The following is a 20,491-nucleotide window of genomic DNA, read 5'->3' on the forward strand; positions in this document are numbered from 1 at the left end:
GCTAATTTATTTATATATGTAATACCACGTACAGTATTCCTTCCAAGATTCCAAGGGCTTTTGATTTGGCCCTGCAAAACTTTTTCATTTTCTTCTACTTAATATGGTAGGTGTCACACCCATTTTACCAAGTTTTTTTCTAAAGTTATATTTTGCGTCAATAGACCAATAAAATTACCATGTTTCATTCCTTTTTTTGTATTTGGTATATAATTATGGCATTTTTTTTATTTTTTGTAATTTTCGATATCGAAAAAGTGGGCGTGGTCATAATCGGAGTTCGGCCATTTTTTACACCAATACAAAGTGAGTTCAGATAAGTACGTGAACTGAGTTTAGAAAAGATATAAGGATTTTTGCTCAAGTTATCGTGTTAACGGCCGAGCGGAAGGACAGACGATAGACTGTGTATAAAAACTGGGCGTGGCTTCAACCGTCCTTTTCACAAAATACCAAAATACCAATACCAAATTTCACAAGGATTGGTTAATTTTTGTTCGACTTATGGCATTAAAAGCATCCTAGACAAATTAAATGAAAAAGGGCGGAGCCACGCCCATTTTGAAATTTTCTTTTATTTTTGTATTTTGTTGCACCATATCATTACTGGAGTTGAATGTTGGCATAATTTACTTATATGCTGTAAAGATATTAACTTTTCTTTTAAAATTTGAATTAAACAACATTTTTTTTTTAAAAGTGGGCGTGGTCGTACTTCGATTTTGCTAATTTTTATTAAGCAGACATAAAGTAATAAGAGTAACGTTCCTGCCAAATTTCATCATGATATCTTCAACGACTGCCAAATTACAGCTTGCAAAACTTCTAAATTACCTTCATTTAAAAGTGGGCGGTGCCACGCCCATTGTCCAAAATTTTACTAGTTTTGTATTCTGTGTCATAAGCTCAACTCACCTACCAAGTTTCATCGCTTAATGCGTATTTGGTAATGAATTATCGCACTTTTTCGATTTTTCGAAATTTTCGATATCGAAAAAGTGGGCGTGGTTATTGTCCGATATCGTTCATTTTAAATAGCGATCTGAGATGAGTGCCCAGGAACCTACATACCAAATTTCATCAAGATACCTCAAAATTTACTCAAGTTATCGTGTTAACGGACAGACGGACGGACGGACATGGCTCAATCGAATTTTTTTTCGATACTGATGATTTTGATATATGGAAGTCTATATCTATCTCGATTCCTTTATACCTGTTCAACCAACCGTTATGCAATCAAAGTTAATATACTCTGTGAGCTCTGCTCAACTGAGTATAAAAAGCTGACTGCTATTTGCGTTTATCTTATTCCATTGTGTTCTTCAAATTGCTCTCACTGCTGCTACTTCATTTTCTTATGTTTGGCTTGTGTAGGGCCACTAGGGCACTAGCTTTTTAGAGACAAGTCTTGAGTATGCATTTTATGAAAATGAAGTGTTTGCCAACAAGGATACATAAGCAAGAATGTGAGTGTTGTGTAAGAATAGGAAACAAGTAAACATTTATGTAGTACATAAACACACACACATACATGAATATATGTTTTGAAAGCAGCAACAATATGCGAACATACGGACACACTACTTAGTTAAGAACGCTTTTAACTATATTTTACATTGCCTATTTGCAGGCGTTCACCATCATACATATGTATATGAGTGTGTGTATTTGTGTACTTTAGTCTATGTGTTTGAGTATTCGTTTTACACCATCCTCATTTAACTTTTATTTGGTTTTCTCTGCTTCATTGATATCAACTGAAAAAAGTACAGCACCAATAGCTACTTAAACCACCCTTCGTCTTTACGTCACAATGTGAATCAAGCCTTTCCTAGATGTTTCCTTATTTTTTCCATTTTTTTTTACCAATTTCTGAGCAAACAAGTTTCAAATGTGAATTTGTGCATATATGTATGTAAGTAATCAAAGTCTGGTGTCGTCCATGCATATGCCAGGTGGGCAGTTTCATCAAATATGACACATTAAAATTTGAGCTGGTTGAGCAAATGAAACACTTTGTCAAACGTAGGCGACTCTGCACAGAAACAGTATGCATTGCATATTGAGAGACGACTGCTATTGATGTCACATATGTGTGCTCAATTTGTGTTAAAGCAGCAAAAAGTTCACTTACATACATAAAAGCTGCTAAGAATTTAAGTAAAAAATGAAGCGCAGCAATTCCTAGAGACAATTGAACTAAGGAAACCAAATTGCACGAAGTTATTTCGAGATACGCCTAGCCTACAGAAAACTAACAGTGGCAATTTTTTCAAATTTGGTCAGTTAAATTCCCTTTTTTCTTTCAGTTACAAGTAGGGCTGGGACTATCCGCATATTTGAATATCCGGATATCCATACGGATATCCGTTGACACGGATATAATCCGGAAGATTCGGTTAATAACCGTATTTTTGGATATCCAGTGAAAGCAACAAATTGATGTACCATATATGTTTATTTAAAATTCATAACAATATATTCGGGGGGCATTTAAATCAATTAACAGCGTTTTTTCACAATATAAACAAATGGAACTGCTCTTATTTTCATTTGTTTGTAAAATTGTAGCTTTTTAATTTTTGACGTTAATTTAGTAATCTACAAACATATTATGTGAATAATTATTCGATGTTCGATTTTCGAATTTTGATTCGTTCAATTCTGATATGCAGATATTCAACTTTTATATTCCAGTATCCGGATATACGGATATCCGGATTTTCCGTTTACGTATCCGGATAGCCGAACAGCGGATATCCCGATTCCCCATTTATGAATCTGGATATCCGGATAGCCGGATTTTTTGCTTAGCTATTCGGTTATTCGACCATTGGCGGCCACCGTGGTGTGATGGTAGCGTGCTCCGCGCAACGCAAATTGGAAGAGAAGCTCGGCCTTAGATCTCTTCGGAGGTTATCGCGCCTTACATTTATTTTTATTTATTATTCGGTTATTCGAATATCCGGTTTATTCGGATAGTTGACAAATTCGGATGTAGTTCACAGCCTTAGTTACAAGTTATGCATATCAATCTCAAAAACTTTTGAAAGTGAGAAAGTTTTCCAAAATTTTTAACTTTCTATTTCGAGTTCTCTGAATCTTTTTTATGTATGAATTCAGGGACTACCTGTACCAATACAATACAAGTTAAAAAATTCGCATTGATTTTTGCCAAAGGGTCTTTCGATATTCTTCCAAATTAAAAAAAAAATGGTTCGCACTTTGTCTGAAGAAAAATCTAAAACGTCCGTCGGAAAAAAGTCAAAAATTCATGCTTTGTTAAACTTAAAATGATTGGGCTACAAAACTATATACCCAAAAAAATTCAAAGAACTCCAAAACAAAATACCAAAAATTTTTCTGGAATTTTCGAATTTTTCAAAAACGTTTTTAAGATTGTTTTGCATAGCCTCATTTACAACATCTTGAAAATTTCTTAAAATATCGAAAATAAAAAAATTTAACTGAAATTTGCATTATACTGAATCGCAGTTGCAGTTTATGTAGAGGGTTTCTCATAATATATTTAGTTTTTCATCCTTGCAACACACCTGAAAGTGTTTATTATTGCTATTTGTTTGCCGTCCGTTTTTTAAAACTTATTTGTCATTGTGTGTTTAATGGTGTATTCAATTTATACTTATTATTTAAGAGTTCATGAGCTTAACACCGGCTTATAATAATTGAATATTCATTTGTTATGTTTTTCTAAGAGAAACTCATGAATTCTTACTCAGCACACAAAAATGGCTTTACAGTCGCCAAATTACTTTCATAACGACTTCTCTGTAAAGGGCGAATTAATGGTGACTTATAACCATAAAGCCATAACCAGATAAAACAGCTGATCGAACCTACCTTAAGGAAATCAATGTAATCGAGTTAGTGTTATGGTACGGCACCATTAATCGATTACATTGATTTCCATAAGGTAGGTTCGATCAGCTGTTTTATCTGGTTATGGCTTTATGGTTATAAGTCACCATTAATTCGCGCTTATAGCGTGAATTACATGTTTGCTTTCGCTCCGCTCACGAATGCTTTAAAGCGTTCGTAACTATAAAGCAAAGTCAAGCGCGTCTTATTTGTGACAAGCGCTATTCTTGTAGTTGCAACCACGGTTGCCACACCATGTTTTCATTTGGGACCAAAATTCATCGAAAGAAAGGACCAAATCTTACAAAAAAGGACCAAATTTTTGTTTTATTTGATTATGATACAAGCAATTCACAAAAGTGTCGTGGTCGTTGTTAAATATAAAATTTCAGGATGCTTCCATGGTTTCCTATACAAAATTTTAATAAACTTTGCGAATAGGAGACTTAATTCAAACTGCATAAACAAAAACACTACTTTTAGGTATTATATTTTCAAATTTCTAGGATAAGTCTATGCCTTCACTAACTATACGTTTTGAATGTAGTTTTGCTGACAAAGCTCTTGGTTCCAGCATTATGTTGTTAATTGGAAAGAACTAAGATGTATAGCGCAGTTAAGTTTTAGTAAGAATAGGCTCAAAAATTTGCGTTTTGGTGTAGCCGAACTATGAGCAAACTCAGTAAATCATAAATGATGCTTACTTTTTCCCCTGAACGTTGAAATTTCATACCAAAGCCTAGATTTAGTAAGTGTGATTTTTGAAAAACTCACATTTACTGAATCTAGCCGTATTCTTCAGATTAAAAATCAAACTTCTTAAAGGTCTCAACTGTGCAATAACGGAGCCTGATTACATTTAAGTAGGTACTAGAAATTAGTTAACAGCGTTGTTATTGAAGTTTATGGGGTTCTGTACCTACGAGAATAAAACACAAAACCCTTCTTTCGAAATCAAATCTTTTTTACATTTGTTTCAAAATCTAATATATAAAATTCTTGTGTCACGGTGTTAGAGGCTTAACTCCTCCGAAACGGCTGAACCTATTCTCATGAAATTTCGTGAGCATATTAGATAGGTCTGAGAAAACGGCCAACGTCTACCTTTTTTTTCGCTATGTGCGTAGGGTCTTGAGATCAAAACGTGGACCAGGGTACCCCTACAATGTGTTTATTCAATATGGATATCAAATGAAAGCTGTTGAGGAGTGCTATAGTACAGGATAATTTTGATACAACTGGGGTTCCAGGGTCTCGAGATATAGCCCAAAACGTGGACCCGGGTACCCCTAGAATGTGTTTATACAATATGGATATCAAGTGAAAGCTGTTGATGAGTGATATAGTACAGTATAATTTTCATACAACTGGGAGGCTAGGGTCTCGAGATATAGCCCAAAACGTGGACCCGGGTACCCCTAGAATGTGTTTTTACAATATGGATATCAAATGAAAGCTGTTGATAAGTGATATAGTACAGGATAATTTTGATACAACTGGGATTCTAGGGTCTCGAGATATAGCCCAAAACGTGGACCCGGTACCCCTAGAATGTGTTTATACAATATGGATATCAAATGAAAGCTGTTGATGAGTGCTATAGTGCAGGATAATTTTCATACCCCTGGGTGACTAGGATCTGGAGATAGAGGCCAAACGTGGGCCCGTGAACGCCTAGACAATGTTTTTACATTGTGGGTATCAAATTGAAGCTGTTGATGAGTGCTTTAGTACAGGGTAGTTTTCATACCTATTGGTGACTAGGGTCTCGAGATATAGGCCAAAAGTGGATCAGGGTAACACTAGGATGTGTTTTTACATTATGGGTATCAAATTGAAGCTGTTCATGTGTGCTCTAGTACAAAGTAAGTTTTACACCACTGGGTGACTACGGTCTCGAGATATAGGGCAAAACATGGACCCGGATACCCCTAGAATATGTGTGTATTATGGATATCAAATGAAAGCTGTTGCTGAGAGCTCTAAAGTTCATTGTGATATTCGATTTAGTCGTATCAACCTGACAAAACTGATAAATATGCATGCGAAGCCAAAATAAAGACAAGAATTAATGATACCCACATACCTATTTACATACGTCCTATTCCATTTGCCTGAAATTTTCGTATATAAATTTGCCTATATTAGTATTTATGATGATTTTTTCTGGGAAGTATACCACAGACGGACTGGGACTTGGATTAGGACTAGGACTGGGACTGAGACTGAGACTCGGAGTGGGACTGGGACTGAGGCTCGGAAAGGGACTGGAACAAAATATATACCACCCTGGACTGGCAATAAGAGATGAAGAAGAATGAGAAAAAATTGAGAGAAGAGAAAAGAGAGAAGGAGACTGAGAAAGAGCTAGAATGAGACGAAGATGGAGACAGATGAAGCGAAAAAGACGGAGGGAGGAGTGAATAAAAAGATTAGGAAAAAGTGTAGAGGGGTAGGGCATAGTTAGACGGAAAAAGGTTATTAAAATATATGCAGATAGACCAAATTTAGGACAGAACAACGTCTGCCGGGTCTGCTAGTCTGGATATAAAAGTAAATTTGCTCAATCGCGATTCGTTTTCAGTTGTAAAGCTACCGCTTTCAAGAAGTATTCCTGCCTTACATTTAAAATATTTCTTATGCCAAGCTACTTAGTTTTCAAGTATTCGACGTGCCTTAACACCACAATACTCCTGGAACACCACAATACTCCTGGAAAACGCCAATATTCCTGCAATTTTTACATAGGATTTCTTTGTAAAAAATTTTGCAAGTGTTACCGAACATAAAACCAATGAGTTTCATTATTTTACTTAGTTTTCAATTCAAATTTTAACTTGATGACCATCCTAATGGCTCCATCAGTGGAAAGCCTGCGAAATTTCTTAGAGCACACGTGCATTTGCGAAAAATTTTCTTAGCTCAACTAGTGAAAAAAATCTATCACTAACCGATCGAAATATCTGGATACTAAAACAATAATATTTTCTGACAAATTCGTGTAATGTGTTTGCCCTTAGATCCATCACTAATGCCTCGCCTAAAATATCTCCTATGAAATATCATTGGTCTGCTACTTTTTATTGACTGAGCAATTTTTGTGGTAAGATTTCCATATACCTAAGTAAATTGAAAATTATATGTGTGTTAATGAAAGTGTGCCAAATGTTGTGGGCAGAGTTGTGAATTTTAACCTCAGTAAAGAAGGAAGAAAAGTAGTGGCTACTGCCTAAAAAAGACCAAAATTGAAAAAAAGGGACCAGTGGACCAAATGGGGTTGGGAGGGGCCATTTTTGGTCCAAATGGACCATAACTGGCAACCGTGGTTGCAACCACCCACAAATCACACATAGAAGATGATGCAATCACGAGTTCAAAACTGCTTTGTTCTGCATATCTACGTCACAGTTGCCTACTTAAGCGAATGACAAAAAGAGAGAAAAAAACAAGAGCTAAAGGAAAATGACGTAATAATTGCGCATAAAAAACGGCTGAACTAATATTTACATGCGCAATGCGCCACCTTCTATAATTCCATCACGAGCCCTACCATCGCTTACGCTATGAAGCATATGCACAAAATCTACATAACATTAAACTTATAAATTTTATTATTAAATATTTATGTCAGAGGCATGCATGTACAAAGCCGACTCATTCAACGCGATGCTTTATCACATGGTGCATTCAATGTAGATAAAGAAATTTTATATCAGCTACAATAAATGAAAATCACTAAGTACTTAGGGATTTTTTTATTATTGTAAACCTTCCAGTCTGGCAAGGCACTAACATCTGTTAAGTGACAGCGTGGGAAAAAGCGAGGTTGGATATTTTTACCCTTTAATTTATAAATACAAGATGAATTTAATAATACGCATGTAATTGTATTTGACTTAGATCGGTTGAGGAAGTTATTGAGTGGGCACTTGCGCTCCGATGTGTTTGGGTTTGTACGGCTGGATTGGAGTGGCAGTATGTAAATTTTTAAAGCGTCAGTGGTTTTGTGCCGGATTCAAGTGTTGTATAATTTCCTCTCAGGTGCTAGCGGTTTGTAATTTGAAAATTGTGTAGCATTAGCAGATTGCTTGTTGTAGTTCAACATAAGGTAATAGTCTAGTTGAGGGGTCGACTGCGGTAATAGTCTAGTTGAGGGGTCGACTGCTAATAAGCTACCAAAAATATCGAGTGATGTGTCAAAAGAAGCGTATTAATCTCGGGAACAATAATCCGAAGGCGGAAAAGAAAAATTTTATCTCTGTCTGGAGATATTTGCAGTTGAAGTTGGCGATTTCCATGTGGTTGTTGTTGTGTTCATACCCACAAAAAAAATTGTGCATCACCGTGGCGGTAGCCACGGTTATACCACACACCCGGACTTGGCATGGCGTAGCCCAGGGTTATTTGTTATAAGCGCGGCCGAAGGCCGCCAACTCAGAAAGGTGTTCTGCGCAAAAATACTATGGATCCCACCCCCGGTTTCGGAGGTACCCATGGGTCTTTTTTCGGTTTTTCGTTAATATCTTTTGAACGAGTTAATATTTTTATTTTCCGCCTTCGGATTATTAATACTGATGTCAAGACGCGTCGTATGACACCTCTCTCGATATTTTTGGTAGCGTATTAGCAGTCGACCCCTCAACTAGACTATTACCACAGTACATTATGGTTGCTTATTGTGTTTTAATGGTTTACAGAATAACAACATATGGTAGTAGTGCAGTTTACGGTACCCACCGAAATTTGGGCCAAAATTTTCGAGTGAGGTATCAAAAGACGCGTATTCACGTCCAGATCAAGAATCCGAAAGCGGACTTTTTTCACCCGTTCAAAAGATATTAACGAAAAACCGAAAAAAGACCCGCGGGTACTTCTGAAACCGGGGGTGGGATCCATAGTATTTTTGCGCAGAATACCCTTCTGCGTTGGCGGCCTTCGGCCGCGCTTATAAAAAATAACCCTGGGCTACGCCATGCCAAGTCCGGGTGCGTGGTATAGCCGTGGCTACCGGCACGGTGATGCACAATTTTTTTTGGGGGTACAAACACAACAACAACACCATGGAAATCGCCAACTTCAACTGCAAATATCTCCGGACAGAGAAAAATTTTCTTTTCCGCCATCGGATTATGGTTCTCGAGATTAATACGTGTCTTTTGACACCTCTCTCGACATTTTTGGTAGCGTATTAGCAGTCGACCCCTCAACTAGACTATTACCGCAGTACATTATGGTACATTTAATGGTTTACAGAATAACAACATATGGTAGTAGTGCAGTTTACGGTACCCACCGAAATTTGGGCCAAAATTTTCGAGTGAGGTATCAAAAGACGCGTATTCACGTCCAGATCAAGAATCCGAAAGCGGACTTTTTTCACCCGTTCAAAAGATATTAACGAAAAACCGAAAAAAGACCCGCGGGTACTTCTGAAACCGGGGGTGGGATCCATAGTATTTTTGCGCAGAATACTCTTCTGCGTTGGCGGCCTTCGGCCGCGCTTATAAAAAATAACCCTGGGCTACGCCATGCCAAGTCCGGGTGCGTGGTATAGCCGTGGCTACCGGCACGGTGATGCACAAATTTTTTTGGGGGTACAAACACAACAACAACACCATGGAAATCGCCAACTTCAACTGCAAATATCTCCGGACAGAGATAAAAATTTTCTTTTCCGCCATCGGATTATGGTTCTCGAGATTAATACGTGTCTTTTGACACCTCTCTCGACATTTTTGGTAGCGTATTAGCAGTCGACCCCTCAACTAGACTATTACCACAGTACATTATGGTTGCTTATTGTGTTTTAATGGTTTACAGAATAACAACATATGGTAGTAGTGCAGTTTACGGTACCCACCGAAATTTGGGCCAAAATTTTCGAGTGAGGTATCAAAAGACGCGTATTCACGTCCAGATCAAGAATCCGAAAGCGGACTTTTTTTACCCGTTCAAAAGATATTAACGAAAAACCGAAAAAAGACCCGCGGGTACTACTGAAACCGGGGGTGGGATCCATAGTATTTTTGCGCAGAATACCCTTCTACGTTGGCGGCCTTCGGCCGCGCTTATAAAAAATAACCCTGGCCTACGCCATGCAAAGTTTGGGTGTGTGGTATAACCGTGGCTACCGTGGCACAATTTTTTTTTTGTGGGTACCCACAAAAACAACCACATGAAAATCGCCAACTTCAACTGCAAATATCTCCGGACAGAGATAAAATTTTTCTTTTCCGCGTCTTTTGATACCTCACTCGAAAATCTTGGCCCAACTTTAGGGTGGGGCCCCTAAACTGCACTACTACCTAACATTTTCTTGGCGAATGGGAAGAGTTTTGAGGGGTCGACTGCTAATACGCTACCAAAAACATCGAGAGAGGTGTCAAACGACGCGTCTTGACATCAGTATTGATAATCCGAAGGCGGAAAATGAAAATTTTAACTCGTCCAAAAGATATTAACGAAAAACAGAAAAAAGACCCGCGGGTACCTCCGTAACCGGGGGTGGGATCCATAGTATATTTGCGCAGAACACCTTTCTGTGTTGGCGGCCTTCGGCCGCGCTTATAAAAAATAACCCTGGGCTACGCCATGCTAAGTCCGGGTGTGTAGTATAACCGTGACTACCGCCACGGTGGTGCACAATTTTTTTTGTGGGTACTTTTTCTTGGCGAATGGGAAGAGTTTTGGAAGAAGTCTGGGTAATAGTCTAGTTGGGGGGTCGACTGCTAATACGCTACCAAAAATATCGAGAGAAGTGTCAAACGACGCGTCTGGACATCAGTATGGATAATCCGAAGGCGGAAAATAAAAATTTTAACTCGTTCGAAAGATATTATCGAAAAACCGAAAAAAGACCCGCGAGGTCCTCCGAAACCGGGGGTGGTATCCATAGTATTTTTGCGCAGAACACCTTTCTGCGTTGGCGGCCTTCGGGCGCGCTTATAAAAAATTACTCTGGGTGGGTCCAACACTGGTTTGGAAACCAAAACTATATCCGCGCAAAACACTTATGTTCACAATTGTTTTGGTGGGTACACCAACATTACAACAACCACATTAAAAACGTCAACATCAACTCCGGACAGAGATACAATTTTTCTTTTCCGCCTTCGGATTATTGTTCTAATGATTAATACGCGTCTTTTGACACCTCTCTCTATATTTTTGGACGGGTATTAGCATTGTCATGCTGTCGTATAGAATTAATAATAATTTTAATACCTCTTCCGACATTTTTGGAAGTATTAGCAAGCGACCTCTTTTCTAGACTTACCACCGTATTCTGTAACCCAACCCGTTTTGTGCTTCTAGATGAGAAAATTATCCAGTACCCTTTAAAAATTGCTATATGTTTAGGATGAGTCGCAAAGGAGTATGCGACCAATGCCAATTTTGATCTCTTTGTATTAGTTGAACTGCTCTGTTTTGTTTGAGCATGTCCTATGAAGAGACATTTATATCCGAAAGCGATCGATAGGACCAGTCCCCTTTGTACCCATATGAAGACTAGTCCCATTTCGTATCAACAAGGAGTTCTGTTTGATGGCTTCGTAAACGTCTGCGGTTTTTTGTGTTTGTGCACTCGTTTTTTGCATTGCCAGTCGAAGGCCAAGTTATGCATTGTCGACAAAATGCGTTCGGTTCCCCCAAAACTTTATGGCCAAAAGCCTTTGATGTTTTTTCGCTGTCGTATTGTCGGGTTTGACAAGACCTTTACCAAACCACAGTTGAACATAGTTCACCCACGCCACTAAAGTTTTAGCAATAAATTGGCGCAGAACACCTGAGGGCCTCTTTGTACCCTTATGGATATTGTCGGTCAGGTCCTCTTTGTACCCCTACTGGTACTGGCGGACATATCTTTTTTCTACTCTGATTTATACCCTTAAGTGGTACTGTTAGAAGGTCCACTTTGTACCCCAACGGCAGATTCCCGTCATTCCCCTGCCTGTGCTATCCGGTAGATACTCTTTCCTCGCCTACTAGTACTGCCGAATAAGTCCTCTTTCTACGCATACAGGAATTTTGACCGAATTTATAATTTTTTTAAACTTTAATACAATATTCTTATTGGTAGGATCTGGTATATCAGACTCGGAATACGGCTTCGGATATTTATGAAATAGTTCGTTTCAATTCCATCAATTTTTTTTTTATTTTACCCATTTCGTTTCGTTTTTTTCGTTTTGATTGTTTCTTAAAATTTGCTACATAAATTTCAAATTGACTTATCCCAACTGTACCCAAAAGGGACTAGAGTAGATCAATTATACCCCAATGAAGATGAAAGAGACCAATCTCTGACCACTCTTTAGGTATTAATCGCATGATTTTTTGCAGGATATAAAGTATAAACCTTAAGGGTTCATCTACCTTTGCCATCTCATGAGCCTTTTCGTTAATATCTTTGCCCTTGTGGCCTAGGACAGAATATTGATGTAAGTTTTTCCCTATGTACCATCGGAAATCCCAGAAAAATTAAAACGAAGTTAATCTCTAGTAGCGCCTGACCTTGTTGTTGTCGTACCGGTAAGGGCACTCTCCGAAGGCCTTGGGGAGTGTTATCGATATTGATGGTCCTTTGTCGGATACAGATCCGATAACAAGTACCACTAAAGGACTAGCCCGACCCCCAGCGGATTGGGGGTTAGAATATACCCGCGGTAGGTATGCCTTTCGTAAGTGGCGAATAAAATACCAGATTCAAGGCGTTGTGTAGCGCAACCTTTTCAGGTTGCCAACTCAATATATAGCTTCTCCAAACCCAATTGTCAACCTCACCTTCGAGCGGCGAATCCCGTTTCAGTAACAGACGAGGCTCTGGCGACCCCAAACTCGTCATAGAACTTCGGGGTGTGGAGGGAGGGATGGCCTGAAGGTTTAATGTGGCCATATAAATCGTTCCCGAGATGGTCAGGCTAGCATCTTAATGGAGCTGTGTTACCGGAGCGTACCGGATCTGTATCCGGCAAAGGACCATCACATCGATAACACTCCCCAAAGCCTTCGGTCGTAACCTTTTCAAGAGGTTGGGTTCTCCAACCCAATTGTCAACCTCACCTATCAGTGGCGAATACTGTTTCCAAAACAGTCGAAGCTCTGGCGACCCCAAGTTCCTCATGGATCTAGGGGGTGTGAGGGCTGTATGGCCTTGAAGGCTAGTACCTTGATTGTTACCAGAACGTACCGGATCTGCATCCGTCAAAGGACTATCGACATCGATAACACTCCCCAAGGCCTTCGGGAAGTGTCCTTATCGCTACAACAAAAACAACAACGCTCTAAGTATTTTGATCAAAAGCAATCATACTTATGTAAGACGTAGGTTTTTTGGTGGGTTGTTTTTACTATGCAAGTTTCTGCAAACTTATACTAAAGAAATCAGAATAACAAAAGGATTGCACTCCAAACGAACGAAATAATGGCTGATTAATATAAAGGCTCATGTATGTATAGCATATGAATAGTATAAAAAACCCAGCGTAACAAAAAGTGGCAAAGAGGTCATGGGTTCATGATTGTATTTCAAATAATTTCCACTGCGCTTTGTGTGTCGTTTTTCTGTATGTAAATAAGATTCTGACATTTATTTCTGCCTAAAGTGAAACGACAAGGTCACACACGCAGAAAATTGATATTTTAATAAAAAGAAAATATGTAAATGATAATTTGAATGTGTTAGTGTATGTGTGACGTTTTACTCTAGAAGTATTGCAATTGCACTTAAGTGACAAGCTGACAGTATCGTTGGAGTATTCTTCCATCAACAAGTTTTCTACAAAAGTGCGTACAACTACATATGCACATGTCATCATCAAGGACGAAGTAAATATGTGCGCCAGATTTTCATTTCCTGTTGGATTTATTGTCATCTTTGAACGGAAATGAATTTTTGTACGCCATAGACTACATTTTGATTTCACTCAAATATTTTCTATTTAAAAGTGAAATCACTTTCGTTCTCATTTCTCTGGAAATATCTATGTAAAGTGTACTTTATGTAGTTAAATAAAAAGTTTCTCGTTGGTTTTATATATTTATGTAATTTTACATACACAGGTACATAGAAGATATCATTTTCAATTCATTAATTTTACTCATTCAATTTGAGGATTTTTTTATTTGGAAATTTACTCATATTCAGTTTATAAAAGCTGGCTGTTTATAAAAATGTAACCGGGTCAAGATATCAGTTCTACAAAAGAACCGTTTAAAAAAACATTCGTATATAAAAAAATGCTATAAAAAAGTGATCCGTTCTCTAAGGCTCCCAAAAGTAGCCAGTTGAAAAATTGAGCCGGGTCAAAATAGTAAATGACAAATAAATAACCAGTTGCAAAATAGTTAATGCCCCAAAAAATGACCGGTTGCAAAAATTAGCCGGTTATCAAAAGTAGCCGGCTCCAAAAGTTATAGGTTCAAAATGAGTTATCGGTTGTTGTTGTGTTAACAGTGCTGCGACCACTCACAAATTGTCATTAAATTCCTCTAACGGGAGTCCAAGGAAACTAGTAGCTTCAGCAGTTGTAAAGACGGTTGGTGTCATGTAAGGACTCATCTCATGCAACACATACATACGTACATTTCGTAAGTCGGGGTTGATTCTGGACAAGTAAAAGTTTAACCTGGTACAGTCTCCAGTACGAAGTTGGGCCAGAGCGACTCGTGCCTCCCTTGGTAGTCGCTCGGGTTAACGAAACCAAAAAGTCTGCGGAAATACCTTTTTATTTTGTAAACTAGATGTCCATTGGATGGTCAGGTCCCATTGGCATTATCGTGCAGTCGTAGGCAAAGGAAATAATAGTAAATCTTTCTGGTGGGGATGGCAGCTATGATATGAAGAAATTAAACAGGGGTGGGGACAGGACTTCAACCTGTGACACGCCCTGTTTAATTTTTCTAGATTTTCAGGTTTCGTTCCTAAACAGACGCCTGCCGACCATTAAGATAATTTGAGGTCCGTTTTTTAGACAAGAAGATGGGATGAATTTCCTGTGGCTTGAAGTAATGTGCGGTGATTGACTGTATCAAAAGCTTTTGAGAGACCATGTGCACGAGAACTGTCCTTTGCTGTCCTATGATGGAGTTTAGGCTGGTTCAGTCCCTGATCTGGGTGTTTGTGGCGTTTATCGAGGTGGCAGTGGTGTGCATTTTGTGGAAGTTTTGCTGATGAGTGTCTAAGCGAATATTTGCAGTAAAATGAGGAAGCTGGACGGTTTCCGAAGTAGTTGGTTGATATGACTCACTTTTGTTAGTTGGTTTTCCAGGCTTATTATCCCGTTATCGGTTCACAAAAGTAACCGATTCCAAAAATAATACTGGTTCAAAAAACATGTAAAGGTGTCTAAGTTCGGGTGTAACCGAAATATATACTCAGCGTGAACTCTAATTGTACATTTCATTTCAGATAAATTACTTTTCTATATAACACGTAGCACCGCCAGTTAAAAAAAAAAATGTCCTTTTTAAACTTGTTGTATATCTAAGCTGCCGTGATTTTTAACCGATCACGTCAATTTTTACTAGAAATATTTTCTGCTATAAGGAAAATATGTGTACACAATTTCATTACGATATGTTAATTTTTCTTCGAGTTATGGCTCTCGGCGGCCACCGTGGTGTGATGGTAGCGTGCTCCGCCTACCACACCGTATGCCCTGGGTTCACACCCCAGACAAAGCAACATCAAAATTTTAGAAATAGGGTTTTTCAATTAGAAGACAATTTTCTAAGCGGGGTCGCCCTTCGGCAGTGTTTGGCAAGCGTTCCGGGTGTATTTCTGCCATGAAAAGCTCTCAGTGAAAACTCATCTGCCTTGCAGATGCCATTCGGAGACGGCATAAAACATGTAGGTCCCGTCCGGCCAATTTGTAGGGAAGATCAAGAGGAGCACGACGCAATTTGGAAGAGAAGCTCGGCCTTAGATCTCTTCGGAGGTTATCGCGCGTTACATTTATTTTTTTTATGGCTCTCGAAACAGAAAATTGCGTAGTCATAAAAGGGGCGGTGCCACGCCCATTTTTTTAATTTGAAGTTTTTCCTATTTATTGTTATAAATCCACTTGGGAAATGAAATACCATTGATATAAAGCTCTTTTTTGCAAAGATATAGCTTATTTTATTCGTCCACGACCCTTTTAAAAATCTTTTATATAAAAATGGGCGTGGTCCTTAACCGATTTCCTTAATTTTTCTTCAAAACATTCCTTATAGTAAAGGAAACCTCTCTGCTACGATAGGTTTGACGATTTTTGATTTATGATTAATAATATTTGTAAAATTGATTTTACGGGCGGTGCCACGCCCATTTTAACAAAATTTTCCAAACTTTTATCAAGAGTCTCAATATCAGTCCACACGTCCACAGTCTTGTCAAATTTCAACATTCTATCAATAATCAGGTTTTTGTGTTTTCCAAAATGTTATACATATATATAAAAAGTGGGCGTGGTTATCATCCGATTTCGCTGATGAAGACATCTCAATACTTACTCAAGTTATCGTGTTAACGGACGGACGGACATGGCTCAATCAATTTTTTTTTCGATACAGATGATTTTGATATATGGAAGTCTATATCTATCTCGATTCATTTATACCTGTACAACCAACCGTTATCCAAACAAAGTTAATATACTCTGTGTTCAAAGCACGCTGAGTATAAAAATAGTAAGCTTTCAAAGTGAAACCGGTTCAAAAAAAAAAAAAAAAAAAGTTACGCGGTCCAGTAAATGAAGTCTCGGGGTATTTAGAATTTAAATGTGAACTTACATACACACCAACATTCATAACAATTTTTCATAGTTTATATTTGCTCGAATGCTGCATTCAGTACAACGGTTTTTAAGATGTCAAGTATGTTAATCCCTTGGCCTCTTGATTTGCACTCTTGACGATACAATTAATCTTCAGCCAATTGTATGGCTCTTAAATGACTAACAACTATTAGCATTTTCTTGCTGAATTTTTAAAGATGTGAAGAACAGGAAATTAATAAAAGCTTCGTTTATTATACTGACTTTTGTTATTTGCTTACATATTTGTCAGAAGTGGAAGGATTATAGTAAAATTAGTTTCACTGTTTTATTTAAATTGGATAACTTGCCTTTTTAGTTTGGTTCTGTGGTTACTTCTTGGCCATCTCAGTTACTTTGCTTTATATCTCGGTTTATCTGCTTCACGTAAAAGCTCATCTTACTCCATTTCAAATATGTTTCATCAGACTTCATGGATTTTAGTATGTTTGTGTTTTGGTATTCGGCGGGCCACTTGTGTAAACCAACCGAGCTCAGCATTTCCGTGCTAGATAGCCATTTTATTCTCTCAAAACTAATTATTCACTTAGCATATATTTTTATCAAAAATCAATTAAATACTTAGGATTCAATGTTTTCTGCGTGTTAGCCAATTTTTTTTTGTATTTTTGTTCATTCCTTTCAGAGATACTGAAGCCAAAACCAAAAAACTCTCTCGAGACTTAGTCGTGTTGATGCTACGTGCAATAACTATAGGGAATACCGGATACGCCTGTAAATGTAATACTAAATTTTAATTAATGAAAACATACGTCTTATTGATTAAAAACTTTTTGTTTGTGCTGCACTGCTAACTATAGTTTTCGCCAGGATGTCATCAACAAAAACAACAATTGTCAAGGGCCCACGTCCACTGGTCGTATGCGGTCCATCCGGTTCGGGAAAGACCACTTTGTTGAAAAAGCTATTCGAAGATTTTCCACATACATTCGGTTTTAGCATCTCACACACGACACGAGCACCACGTGCCGGCGAAGAAAATGGCGTTCACTATTACTTTGTGCCCAAAGATGAAATGGAAAAGAAAATAGCAAATGGTGAATTCATAGAAACTGCAGTCTTTAGTGGCAATATTTATGGTACTAGTAAGATGGCAGTGCGCAATATACAGGAAACTGGTAAAGTATGCGTATTGGATATTGAACCACAAGGTGTGGAGCAAATAAAAAAAACGGATTTGAATCCTATTTTGGTATTCAACAATCCACCAACTATTAAAGACCTGGAATTGCGTTTACGCAAACGTCAATCTGAAACTGAAGAGTCATTGCAAAAGCGTCTAGCATCTGCTGAAAAAGAGATAGAATATGGCTTAACACCTGGAAATTTCCATAAAATCATACATAATGTCGAAATTGATCCGTCATATGCTGAATTTAAAGAATTTATTGTCAAAGAGTTAAAGGCGCAAGAAGCTGAAGGCATTCATATTTGCTGGGAGTAGAGTGGACAAATCCTTTATAAACTAAACAAATCACTTTTTATTCAATACAAAGCTAACTATGAGCCTAATTTCATTTGCTTCTAAATTTTACTACTATACCGATTTTAAAAATATACACTTAGAGAAAAAATCGTTCTAAAACGAACGAAACAAGTTCAAAATTAAGAACATTCGTTGACAAAAGTCTGTTAAGTTCGTATTTTCTAACTCGTGGCCGATGGGCTTGTTTTAAGAACTGTTTTTCCAAGCACACCGTTCGTATTTTATGACAAGTTTGGTATTGATGTGTGAACCTTCTGTGCTCATTTCAAGCACTACTTTGGCTTGATTTAAGATTTTTCGTTCTCACGCTGTGAGGACGATTTGTAGTCGATTTAAAATTTTTCGGTCTGGGGTGGGAAGGTAATTTTTCCAATTAGTACCCGTTTATTTTTTTATTAATAATTATTTTTTTGTCATTAAAAAAAATATTAATAACAAAAAAACTATTATTAAAGTCCCAAAGATTAAAACAACGCATAATATGCAGTTTTTCATGCATTTCTCTTATTGATAAATTATTTTTAATGATGCAATCTGAATATATACTTAAAACATTTCACAACAAGCTTGATAATTACCTGTGCATATATGAATGGATCTGAATGAAAAATAAGAGTTAAAAAATAGAACATAAGAAAACTGTTTTAAAAAACTTCAGAGTTTGACGGTGATTGAACTCGCGCCACACGATCGTAACCTCAACATCATAGCCGCTGGGCCACTACAACTGCTTGATATCTTGTGCCAAATGTTGTATTTAACATTGTAGTGCACACGAATTGTACCGTTTCTTGTTTTTTTTTTTTTTTTTGTTCTTAATTTAAGAACATCGTTCTCATTAATAGAACATTGTTCATATTTTAAGACCAACCGTTCTCTTTTCAAGAAAATTGTGTCAGTTCAAGAACAATGTTGTTGTTTTAAGAACAGGTCGTTCGTTTTTCAAGAACAAGAAAGTAAGAACATGAAAATCTTGAATTGAGTCCGGTGGTGCTGGATTTTAGAACGGCATTTTCCTCTGAGTGTATGTACAAAATATTTGTATCGCAATCAAAATGTATTCGCACTCCGCATTTAATGTTTCATATATTTGTAAAACTTTGTATATCATTTTATTGAAGAAAATCAAAGAAAACGGTCCAAGTTTTAATTTTTATCTTTTATGTGCTACAATACAGTGAAGAATGTCCTACAATGTCATAGTTTAAGCTATTATATTCTATCCAAATTAACGGAATATTCATTTAACAATAAAGGAATAAAAACACTACATGAAACGTGTTTGCTTTTTTACTTGAAAGCCTTAAAGAGTTTAACATATTTTGGTATCCCGATCGAAGTTGTGCCAATTTGACGAGCGTCTCCCACTGCGAGCTTCACTGGGCATTTATCGGCAACGAACCTTTCCGACGTAGATAACGTTGAGGGCCTGTTAATGCTTAAAAGGCTGAGTTCTTACGCACCGGATTTTTTCATAGTGGTAGAGATGACTTGTGCCCCTTGGAGGCGGAGCCTCTCCGTGTGTTTTGATAGGCGTGCAGCGTCCTGCAGTGTGTTTCTTTTAAGCTCGACGACCATATCGGTAACGCGTAGCATACAAGCGCGGGCTTGGAGATTTTGAAAATTAGCTACAGTTTTCGAACGGACAGGTAGCCCAACCCCATCGACGTTGATGTAAAATTTCTCCGACATTTGCCCCGTTGGCGAATTGAGTTAATTTTATAGTAAATAATAAATAAATATAAGGCGCGATAGCCCCCGAAGAGATTTTAGGCCGAGCTTCTCTTCCAATTTGCGTCTTGCTCCTTTTAATTTTTCCTACAAATTGGCACGACAGGACATACCTGTGTTATGCCGACTCCGAACGGTATCTGCAAGGCAGATAAGTTTTCATTGAGAGCTTTTCATGGCAGAAATACATTCAGAGTGCTTGCCAACCACCGCCAAGGTGCGACCCCGCTTAGAAAAAATTTCTTCTAATTGAAAAAAACTTGTTTCAAAAATTTTGATGTTGCTTTGCCCGGGTCGTGAACCCGGGAACTTCGGTGGGGTAGGCGGAGCACGCTACCATCACACCACGGCGGCCGCTGTTAGTTTTATAGTAAAGCTCATTAATGGGTGGGTGAGGACTTGTTGTCAATATTGTGCTGTCATCGGCGTAGGAAACAATGGCAAATTCTTCGGCCGGGGAAGGAAGCTTCGATATGTTAAAGTTTTTAGCCAATGTAGGCTAACACAGTACCTAGCGGTACCTCGTTTTTTGTTCTTCTTTACTATGATATGACGTTCCTCGGCTGAACCGATT

The 20,491-nt window shown here is 37.9% G+C and overlaps 2 protein-coding genes across 34 annotated transcripts in view; both read left to right on the forward strand.

Annotated features, from left to right (window-relative positions):
• The window catches only part of LOC137238441 (guanylate kinase), a 202,642-nt gene extending 183,179 nt beyond the window's left edge, over positions 1-19,463 (forward strand). For 4 of the 11 annotated variants that reach the window (XM_067763438.1, XM_067763447.1, XM_067763442.1 and 1 more), the window contains 2 exons: positions 17,326-17,420; positions 17,501-19,463. In XM_067763438.1, coding sequence (XP_067619539.1) covers positions 17,375-17,420; positions 17,501-18,144 — 690 coding nt within the window. In that variant the 5' untranslated portion in view covers positions 17,326-17,374 and the 3' untranslated portion in view covers positions 18,145-19,463. Of the gene's footprint in view, positions 1-246; positions 307-7,665; positions 7,708-7,748; positions 7,991-17,325; positions 17,421-17,500 lie in introns of those variants that run through there. The other 7 variants (XM_067763448.1, XM_067763444.1, XM_067763443.1 and 4 more) reach the window with 7 other exon arrangements.
• The window catches only part of kmr (kramer), a 302,338-nt gene that overhangs the window by 183,177 nt on the left and 98,670 nt on the right, over positions 1-20,491 (forward strand). The window contains exon 1 of one of the 23 annotated variants that reach the window (XM_067763432.1): positions 7,702-7,707. The exons of 19 other annotated variants lie outside the window; for them this stretch is intronic. The gene's annotated coding sequence lies outside the window, so the exon portion shown is untranslated. Of the gene's footprint in view, positions 1-7,701; positions 7,708-7,798; positions 7,991-20,491 lie in introns of those variants that run through there. 3 more of the 23 variants (XM_067763429.1, XM_067763430.1, XM_067763431.1) reach the window with 3 other exon arrangements.

Source organism: Eurosta solidaginis, chromosome 1 (assembly GCF_040869045.1).
Source record: "Eurosta solidaginis isolate ZX-2024a chromosome 1, ASM4086904v1, whole genome shotgun sequence".
Taxonomy (NCBI): Eukaryota; Metazoa; Arthropoda; class Insecta; order Diptera; family Tephritidae; genus Eurosta; species Eurosta solidaginis.